This window comes from Sycon ciliatum, chromosome 11, assembly GCF_964019385.1.
Source record: "Sycon ciliatum chromosome 11, ocSycCili1.1, whole genome shotgun sequence".
Lineage (NCBI taxonomy): Eukaryota > Metazoa > Porifera > Calcarea > Leucosolenida > Sycettidae > Sycon > Sycon ciliatum.
The window spans coordinates 18825498-18836881 of NC_088653.1; the positions used below are offsets into that span (position 1 = coordinate 18825498).

At 50.5% G+C, this 11384-nt stretch overlaps 1 protein-coding gene across 1 annotated transcript in view; it reads right to left on the reverse strand.

The window, feature by feature from the left end:
• Positions 1–10982, reverse strand: part of LOC135827428 (uncharacterized) — a 35069-nt gene extending 24087 nt beyond the window's left edge. The window contains exons 1-9 of the mRNA XM_065339925.1: positions 10554–10982; positions 8754–9000; positions 7868–7991; positions 7177–7379; positions 6506–6645; positions 5639–5729; positions 4264–4428; positions 3905–4024; positions 3012–3090 (exon numbers count right to left, since the gene is read on the reverse strand). Of these exons, the coding sequence (XP_065195997.1) occupies positions 3012–3090; positions 3905–4024; positions 4264–4428; positions 5639–5729; positions 6506–6645; positions 7177–7379; positions 7868–7991; positions 8754–9000; positions 10554–10612 (1228 nt within the window). The 5' untranslated portion in view covers positions 10613–10982. The remainder of the gene's footprint in view (positions 1–3011; positions 3091–3904; positions 4025–4263; positions 4429–5638; positions 5730–6505; positions 6646–7176; positions 7380–7867; positions 7992–8753; positions 9001–10553) is intronic.
• Between the last annotated feature and the right edge of the window lie 402 nt (positions 10983–11384).

The window sequence follows — 11384 nt, forward strand, 5'->3', positions numbered from 1 at the left end:
TTTCAGGGTCCACGTTAATTCGCTCAGGGAAGATATCGGAAAGAAACTAGGTGCTTTTCGACGTGGAAGGAGGAACCTTGCTATCCAGGCCAGAAGGCAGTTCTATTTGTCAGTAGGCCAGAGCAAGCGCCAGTACGCCAGCACTGGTTACGTACACTGTCTCACTGACAACGTGAGAGATCAGCTGCTACGCATAAGTAAGAGAGCACTTAGATGCATATTCGAGCATGACACATCCACACGCGGACATCATACTTGCTTGAGAGGTACCACATAATCAGCTTAGACAAAGATATACTAAGTCTATATTCTTCGTGTTCCGTTGCATCCACAATCTCTGCAGTTCATTCCTCTCTGACATGTTCTCCCTTCGCCGTGACTGCGCTCACACAGATAGAGTCACCCGTGGCCAAGGCAATAATTCCCTTTCTTTACCCATTGTGCAAGCTCAAGCTGGTTACAAATCTATTTCATTCATTGGTGCTGACCGCTTTAATGCGCTTCCCGAAGCCCTTCGCGCAAACCATATCCCCAATTCATTTCGCCAGGAACTTAACAAATTCATTCATCTTGGGCACCCTGTAAGAAGACCTTAGGGTCTGTTGGGAATGCCCAAGTAAAATAATAATATACAATACAAAAAATACAGGCACATACACATACACATGCACATACACACGCACACACACACACACACACACACACACACACACACACACACACACATGGGGCACCAATTTCTATCAAATAATGCCACTCCTATACTTACGGCCGTATAAGCCGGGGTTCAAACCATGCTTCCATTTAAAACATGCTTCTACGTCAACCTCATCAGTGTACACTGTACAGTGCCTACTGGCACTCATACACTGTACAGTGCATACTGGCACTCATACACTGTACAGTGCATACTGGCACTCATACACTGTACAGTGCATACTGGCACTCATACACTGTGCAGTGCATACTGGCACTCATACACTGCACAGTGCATACTGGCACTCATACACTGTGCAGTGCATACTGGCACTCATACACTGTACAGTACATATTGTCACTCATACACTGTACAGTGCATACTGGCACTCATACACTGCACAGTGCATACTGGCACTCATACACTGTGCAGTGCATACTGGCACTCATACACTGCACAGTGCATACTGGCACTCATACACTGTGCAGTGCATACTGGCACTCATACACTGTACAGTGCATACTGGCACTCATACACTGTACAGTGCATACTGGCACTCATACACTGTGCAAGTACTTAAACGTGTATATTGCAGAAAGCTGCTTCTATTCAAATCGTGCTTCTGTGTGTGACGGCGAGCCTAAAAAAATCGGCTTCTACTTGAGTCATGCCTTTCTTCACGTCCTGCCTCTCTTCACGTCATGCTTGTATACGCGACACTACAGTATACTTGGTACGGCCACGATCACTCGTTAATTAACAGGAACAATCAGCCTAGACAGTGCATCATGACTGTTTGTACTTGCAATGAAGTTCATTTCAGAGATCAGCCGTACATGCAACATACAAACTTTTTTTAAACAAAGACCTTCAAAAGGCTGTTGGTTTGCGCACTGGAGATTTCAAAGCTTTCAAAAAACTTCCAATCTACCAGTAAGAGAGCCGTTGCACATCACTATCACATGACCATATGGGGCAGCCATGTTGGTTCCAACTCCACTCAACCCACTGCATCTATAGGTCACATGACATCGGTGGCCATGTTGGTTCCAACTCCACACAATCCAGTGCATCTATAGGTCACATGACGTCGGTGGCCATGTTGGTTACAACTCCACTCAACCCATTGCATCTATAGGTCACATGACGTCGGTGGCCATGTTGGCTCCAACTCCACTCAACCCATTGCACCTATAGGTCACATGACGTCGGTGGCCATGTTGGTTCCAACTCCACTCAACCCATAAGCCTTATGCACGTTGTACAGATACACGAAATCCCGTAAAATCTCATAGAATCCCGTAGACCCGGCTGGGTGTTGAATGTGCTGGACCCTATTGTGTTTACTGCTATTTCCACTAAGCAATGGGCGCTGAATGCATTCCTTACGAAAACCGTTTTCTGACAAAAATCTAGCTAGTTATTAGTTCTAGCCAAAGTGGAGAAGCTGGAAAAGCGACTGTTTGCCATTAATCACGAGGCTAAAATTGGCCGAACGTGCATGCATAGCACACAATGAACACCCAACCGGGTCTGCACACGCCTACGGTCCTAGTACAGAACTTCGTACATCTGTACAACGTGCATAAGGTCTATTGAATCTATAGTATAGGTCACATGAAGTCGGTGGCCATGAAAACGCAGTCACATGACCAAGCATGACCAAGATCACATTGTGATCACCACTCCATAGGAGAAGTTCTGGATTTACAATTTACGGTATGAAGGGTCCATAACCCCAAGAGTGTGCAACTCTGTACATGGGGATCCGTACGGCGGAAATCCAACATTACGTCAAAAATGACGTACACTTTCGTTGCACTTGTACTACTCCCTGGTTCCAAGCACCGCGGAATGCGGAGTTTTGTCCTCTGTGCCTCAGCGGCATGACGTAATGTTGGAATTCCGCCGCGCAGTGGGCCTACAGCAGCCAGAACCCAGTTACACACTCCTGGGGTTATGTACTCTCGGGGTTATGTACTCTTGCCGGAACGTATACCAGTGGGAGGTATGCATCTAAGATGGCTGTCACATTTTGGCGGGGCATGTTACCCCATACTTGGCAGGTACAACCCGTTATACAGTACATTTATGAGTATGACCTCACAAAGTTCATGATCTTTTATGCAGAGTTGGTATCAAGGTGTGTACGGTTATAGTGGACTTGCCCTGCAAAACATAACGGCGGGAAAGGGATGCATAAGTACCCATTGCTAAAATACATCATGGCAGGGTGGTGGTTTAGGGGGGAGAGGGAGGGGGGGGGGGGGAGAGGGGGCACACAAAACACTATCTGCAGTCATAAAAGTCTAACCTTCGACGGGGACATTGTGCTGGTTTTGAAGCACGGACTTTTGGAGTCGAGTCATCCACGGTGCGTTGGTTCTCTCAGGCTAAACACAAACATACACACACACACACACACACATGCACGCGCGTGCGTGTGCGCAAATATACGAGTATAAGCAAATTCATACGCATCAACTTGTACACGTGGGTGCAAACATGCACACATGGGCCAACACCACCCCCACCCACAGGGCCAAACAACAACTCTCAGGTTGCTGCAACAGATCCCCTCAGTTGCATGCATCGTCCCTTCGCCCCTATCCACAATCCTGAGTCAGCAGCTGGGCGTACATCGCATACAGACAATGACATTGTATCTTATGATAATGGTGGTCTAGCCCACCGTCCCGCCAAGAGTACATGAAAACCAGAGTGTGCAACTCGGATGGGTTGCTGTAACGGCGGAATTCCGTGACAACATCATCTCAGTGATGTAGTGCGTACAAAGCAGGATTCAAGCAGGTCTCTTTCTGCACAACTCCAGCTCAGGTGTACGCACTACGACATTTACCCCCTCAGATCTGCGCCAAATATGATGTAATCACGGAATTCTGCTGTGACAGACACCCATCGTAGAAAATGCCCCAAGCTGCACACTCCGGGGTTTATGTACTCTTGGTTCCGCGCATTGAGCCTGCGGTTTGCTGTTCGCGGACAAAGCCTGTAATTTGAGTCCAGCTGCGGCGAGAAAGTGAGAATTTCAGATAGTTTTCAGCTTATCACAAAATTAAGCAGAGTAAATGGTATGAATGGAGGGAAATATGACTCGTCGCCTTGCCCCCCCCCCCCCCCTCCTAAACACGCACTCGTCTCCTGATCTAACACCCTCTCCCCTCTCCCAGTCCCCGGCATACTTACGTCATAAGCTGGCAGCAGGTGTCCCAGATCGGCACGTCGTGACTGCGTTGAGGTCATTTTCTCCGCGTCACAACCGGCCGTTGCTAGGCTTACAGAGACAACTGATAGCTGGGGAAGTCCCTGTAGGAACATCGTGAATGATTACCACAAAACAAAACACACATACACACACACATACACACACACATAAGAATACATTCAGTGTGCACACGCGTAAGCAAGTGTACAAACACAGTCCCCGCCCACACACACACGCACACACACACACACACACACACACACACACACACACACACACACACACACACACACACACACACACACACAATACAAACGTGCCCGTGCGTGCATATACTCACAGTCGCCTCTCTCTGCGCGTTGATAGGAGCTGCACCTTGAGCCGTCTCCTTACTGACAACGATACATCTGAGATCAACCTCGGTCCCGGCCCTGCCGACAGCTTCAAAAAGAGGTGCTGTAGACAGCTCCAAGTGAGGCGCAACGTCAGACAGGTAGGATTTAATCTGGTATGAAAATAACACACAGGAGCAGTAAAGAACACGTTTTCCCGTCAGTATTACCACTGGCTACACAATTGTGTTGAGAAACACAAACAGCTTCAGGCGCGTAGCTCGCGTGGGGCACGTGGGGGGGGGGGGGCGTGTGCACCCCCTCCCCCCTTAAATGTTAACCAAGGTTCAGCATGCACGTCATGACCATGAATGACATACACCAGCCATCCTATGCATACATTGAATGCGGCCGTGCACCCCCCCCCCCCCCCCCCCTAAAAGGCGGACCAACTATGCCCCTGACTGATTAGAGACGTATTCGCTTATGCCAGGCCACTACCATGCAGGACTACACCAGGGTGGCAATAGAAGAATTTTTTTGTTTTACTGGGACAGCCCCTACAGACTTGTTGTCCTGTTACGGGTACCCTAGGTGGTCACAAAAAGATTAAAAAAATGTCACGGTTCGCGTGAGACTCGGCTAGAGGCCGAGGTGGTCCCTTGAGACGCTACTTAATGTTGCAACGGAAGCTGAGAGTTGTTGAAGTGTGGCGAATAACTATTAGCGGCATACAGTGTAGTAACAGCAGCTGGTGAAACTTGAGAGTTGCATGTTGTGTGCACTCGCAGGTCAGCAATGACGTTGATCAGGAATTTCCATAGCCTAGCGGCCTGTGGGCATGGAGCAGAGTGGCACACTCTGGGGCAGGGTAGGGGCAGGGGAGGGGGAGGGGGGGGGGGGCAGAGTGCTGCAGGACAAGGGCAGGTGCGGGAGGCAGGGTGCTGCAGGGCGGGGGCAGGTGACGGGGGGAGGGGTGCTGCAGGACGGGGGGATGCTGCAGGGAGGGAGACAGGCCGGGGAGGCAGGGCGGGACAGTGTGGGGCACTACGGGACCAGTAGCACAGGGGTATGAACTCTTGCCTTGTAGCAAAAGTGTATAAAACCGACAGTGTGCAGGTACTGACATTTCTGTCAGGGTGAAATTCCGAGATGACATCATAGTTGGTACAGATCTGCCATGGGAACTTGGAACTGGCGTAGTAGTGCATACAACTGAGCCGCAGTTCTGCAGAAAGAGACCTGTTTGAATCCTGCTTGTACGCCCTACATCATGATGTTATCTCGGAATTCCGCCGTGACAGCAACCCATCAGAACTGCACATATTAACACTCTGGGTTTCATGTACTGTTGATTGTAGCCATGGTTATTTGACTTCTCACCTGAGCAATACGATAGGCAACCGGCTCCATCAGCTCTCGTAATGTCTTGCTGCTCAGGAGGTTGCCGTCAGCTACATCTATCACTAGCTTTCTGAAAATTGACACACATGTGTGTGTGTGTGTGTGTGTGTGTGTGTGTGTATGTATGTACGTGCGAGTAGGTGTGCACGTGTGTGTATATATTATGTATGTGAATAGAAACAGACACACCATAGCATGCATTTGAAAAAAGAATACGCCAACATACCAGTGTGCGCGCGCGCGTGTGTGTGTGTGTGCCCCCCCCCCCCCGCGCGTGTGTGTGTGGGGGGGGGGGGGGCACGTGGACATGGGAACGCATTTCACAACAGGACAGTCATGGCTGGGTGAGAAGAGAGTGAGACCATGGATACATCACATGACAATCACCGTGACAACAGCTAATCACGTTTAAGCTTACACGGGCCTACGCTCTTTCGTACGACATCGGTTACAAGCCAAACCTCATTAGTAGACAATGATCAAAAACACCCTGACGCCTGAAATGCTTACATTCACGTCGATGATACTCGTTTTACAAGACAAACAATCTGAAACCCAAGGGGCTGTCTACTAAGGCGTCGTCGCAAAAGTTTTTTGTCGCCCCTGAAACGAACATCATTCCTTTGGGGGGGGGGGGGGGGGGAGCCAAAATCGCAAGTCGACCGACACTGTACATATGACATATACATGCATGCGATTTTCGTCGTTCAGCATAGCAAGCTGTGTTCGTTTCAGAGGGAGGGGAGGGGGTCCGAGTACGAACTGAATGATGTTCGTTTCAGGGATGACAAAAAACTTTTGCGACGACCCCAAACTCGGGTAAACCTGCACGTGTCAGTTACTGACCTTCTGGTGATGAGCGCAGCGGATGTCAGCAGCAGGCAGTGTCCGCAGTGTAGCCGATCAAAGGTTCCTCCCATGACCACGTTGTCGTACGCTGACACACGCACCTCGCTAGTCGTGTACACGGGTACGTCGTCCGATACCTATGCAAATCAGATATGCACAACAACAACACACACCGTGTGGCCTGTCTCGTCCTTGAGCTCCTTCCTCGTCACACCTCTCTTGTACAGACATTCTCCTGTTCCTCTCACAATCCACCCCCCCCCCCCCCTCTCTCTCTCTCTCCTCTTGTTCCCCCTTTTTCAGCTTGCAAATTATTATGGGTATACTCAAGCTCTGGATGCAGCTAGCCACCCTAGCTTACGCCCCAAACCCTAGCTTACTCAGCCCCCCCCCCCCCCAAGCCCCTAGTTAACTCATTTCCCTCCCCCAAACCCTAGCTTACTCAGCCTCCCCTCCCTAGGTTGCTCCTCCCCCCCCCCCACCCCTGGCTACCTAAGCCCCCCCCCCACCCTGGCTACCTCAGCCCCCCCCCCCCCCCCCCCAACGCTACACAAGCCCCCTCCCTCCACCCCCAAAGCAAAATCGTAGCTTCCCAACTCTCTCCCCCCCCCCCCCACGATAAAACTCTAGTATTGCATACAGTACTCACTACTGTGATTAGCACGTACCTCGCGATTAAGCAAGACGGAGTCAGCGGCGGCCATTGGCGGGGCACGCTCCACTCTCGGCTTCCCATACACTGAGACACTGCGCTGCTGCAGCCAGGACACGAGCGAGCAGTGCGGCGACGAGGGAGATGACGAGTGAGAGTGTTGGTGATGTGCGTGCAGACGCTCGGAGACAAAGATCACTTCAGGGCATCGGCACAGCACTGCACACAACGGGCAGAAAATTGTCAAAACACACGCACACACAAATACACATAACACACACACACACACCATGTACCATGTATACGTCCATTGCAAGAGACGCACGCAAATCTGCAAATGCACTGGATGTGCACCCACAGACTTTCTCTTATAGCAACGATAGCGAACAAGATCTGAATGAGACAGATCAAGACTTGCGCCAGATAACTGTCTAATCCACACAACTGGCGAAGCCATGTGAATCGACCACCAATGCACACCTGGTCTACACCACACGGAGCACATTGGAAAAGGACGGACAAGACAGTTACCTATCGAAACACACACACACACACACACACACATCGCTGCCTTGCTGCTTTGTGCCGTCAAAGGGTGTGTGTTTTTTTTGGTAAAAAACCCACCCACACACACATTCATCCAGAGGCCATGTTTGCCTTGTTGACGCACCGCATTAGAAACACTTTTCACGCATTCAAACAGCTACCTTGGTTACCGGGCTGAGTGCCATTACCGGTATCCGTTTCCCCGGTGTTGAGAGCAACGGAGTGGCGGAAGAGAAAACGTACACTCAGAGAGGGGCATGCTGTCGCACACAAACGAAACAGATCCTGAACATACATACACGCACACACAAACACACACACACACACACATACACACACACACATGCACGTCAGAGTGGATCGCTACTAAGATGAAGGCACACGCAGATGAATTCGTGAGCATAGCTCAATCACAGTATACCGAATAAGTCAGGGCTGTAGACATTTCGCAATTGAATCGGGTAGGCTGGTAAGGTTTAGGCATGCCGGCACGAAAACACTGTCCTCGCTCTCAGCTGTGTGAGCTCCTCCATCAAGCGCTTCCCCTGGCCTAGAGGCGGCCCAAGGAGGGATACCTGAGGCCATCACGAATGTACAAGTATCTGCAACTTCCAGAAAACGGGGGCTAAGCATAGTAGCAAGAGTACAGGGGTGCAGCACAGGGTTTTTTTAGGCTAAAATTCTGTAAAGATAAGCCGCAACACAACCCCCCCCCCCCTCACCTGCACACACACACACACACACACACACACACACACACACACACACACACACACACACACACACACACACACACACACATAGTCTGAACCACGCATGGGTGCACACACACACGCATGTACGCACACGACACACAGTGTCACACACACACACACACACACACACACACACACACACACACACACACACACACACACACACACACACACACACACACACACACACACACACACACACACACACACACACACACCCAGTGACACACACACATGCACACACACACACACACACACACACGGCCTGAATCGCGCACATACGACAACTTACGTTGGTGAGTCGCAGGCGTTTGCTCAGCAGTCCCCTGTCGTCAACGGCAACACGCTCTGAAAAGGCACACGAGGTACCCGTGCCACCAGTAGAAGTCGCACTCCACTCACAGTCATCCTCGTCACTGTCGTCAATTGCAACGTATAGCACATCACAGACCTGCCGTCGTATAGACAGGAATAGCTCGCCCACGTTGTCGTGGCGACTATGCGCTGCAATGGCAGCAACGCGAACACGCATTGGTGTTCTGTTGAGAGAGGGAGAGAGAGAGAGAGAGAGAGAGAGAGAGAGAGAGAGAGAGAGAGAGAGAGAGAGAGAGAGAGAGAGAGAGAGAGAGAGAGAGGGAGGGAGGGAGGGAGGGAGGGAGGGAGGGAGGGAGGGAGGGAGGGAGGGAGGGAGAGGGAGGAGGGAGGGAGGGAGGGAGGGAGGGAGGGAGGGAGGAGGGAGGGAGGGAGGAGGGAGGGAGGGAGGGAGGGAGGGAGGGAGGGAGGAAGGGAGGGAGAGAGGGAGGAAGGGAGGGAGAGAGAGAGAGAGAGAGAAAAGTGAATACACACATGCAGCATCTTCGTTTCTCCTGCTGGCAACCACAGACGATATCAGGCATGAACTCTATACAGTACCCCCCCCCCCCCCACACACACACTCACCCCCTCCCACACACACACTCACCCCCTCCCACACACACACACACTCACCCCCCCCCCCCCACACACACACCCCCTCCCCCACACACACACCAAATATCTGTGCATCACCCATCGTCTCAGCGAAACAGTAAAATATTTGGCAGGATCTGAACTGATTTCATCAACCACCGCTCCACAACTGCCACGGTTCTCCAGCCGACCTCCACACGTTACCACGGCACACCACCAGCAAAGCGACACATCCGCTAGTACAGTCAACTTTGCGTGTAACGACACTCGGCGGGGCATCAGAAAAGTGTCCTTATTCGCGAAGTGTCCCTTTATACCCGAAGTCTTATTATATGTATACAGGTTACATGTGGCTTTGTATATACAGGCGGCAGCAGTACAGGCCGAAAATCTGATGCGGCCGAAATTTGAATTGGCCGAAAATGTGCCGACTAACAGTGCCTATAAGGACTTTGAGCACCTGGGTCTACTAGCACTATGTTACTACATTCGTGAAGATGGGCCTTGATCGAAAATTCAAATGATTTAATAATTTTGACTAGTTTGAGGGAAAGACACAAACGGGAATTAAATACCGTATTATCTCTAATATAAGCACAGTCTCCAATAAAAGAACACCTTGGGGCGGCATTCAAAACATAAAGTGCTCAGTCTCCATTATAAGCACACTGTGTAAATTCATTATCTGTACCGGCGAAAAAACCCTTAAATGTGTGTGTCTGACATGAATTGGCATGGCAACATGCCTCTGAAATGAGGTTGAAATAATAATGGAACAGTCTCCAATAAAGGAACGTCTCCATTAATAGCACGGGGCGGAGGTACATTGAAAAAATAAAGGACCATGCTTGCATTAGAGATAATACGGTAATTGTATCTCTTTTCTTCTAGTGATTGGTGTAGGCCAGTGACGGTTTGGAGAGTGTTGTCAACATGCATGGCTATAGTACAATGTGAGAGTGTTGTCAACATGTATGGGTAAAGTACATTGTGGCAGGGTATATTATTGTCTAGGGTGCTGTGTGACTGTCCCGGAGTGTGTCACAGTATTTCGTAATGCATGTACATGTAAACCAGTGCCAAGCTGCGTGGAGTTGGAGACATGGTCAAGATGCAAAACACACACGTACGCGCACGCCCTTACCGGCACGAGTCCTGTGCGCGAGGCGTCGCCGGCGGTGTCGCAGTTGGTTCACCGTCCATGTCCCTTGCTTTTGCCACTAGCGCAGCGCCTCGGGCAGCGAGCTCGAAGCAATACTGCCTGCCTTCCCCCAGTTCACGCCCAGGAAACAGAACGTCGCTGCTCGGTGGATACTAGCTGCTACCGTTGTGTTATGAACATCGCATCAAGCACTGTACTGGCTACGCCCGCAGAAAACTCAGGAATTCTATCGCTCGCTACTCCTTCGTCTCGCTAGCTGGCTCACCCTGGCCGCCAGGTCGCTGTGCACCCACTGGATTGGTATAACAAAGATTATTAGTATGGTATGTAGCCGGTGTAGACTGCCGGAGTGATCCCGTCCAGCTTATCCTGACTTCCAGACCAGAATTTTGCAGAAATTGCCTTCAGCATAGTATTAGTATTTCTACGGTCTTGTATTATTTTTAGAATGCACGCGGTGTGCCGCTGCATATGCAGCGCAGTGCAAGTGGCCAGTGCATGCATATGCGCATGCAGCGCGCGCTGGATATGGATATTTTGGAGTAAAAAAAAAGATGTTTGCCGAATGTAAAGTACAAAAAATCCCCTTCAGGCTTCACCATCTGGTGCATACAATGAAGCTTCGGGCGCTCCACTTCTTGACACTAGTCTTGACTCTTGTCGTAGTCTTGAGAAGACAGTGACCAGGTGACACTGTACATAATAACATGGGCTGTGAGCATGGCTGTAGTACATAGGGCTGCAGCTGTGTAGATCTAGACTGTCTACAGTCAGACTACACCACCCGATCCATGACGATCGAAACGAGCAGCA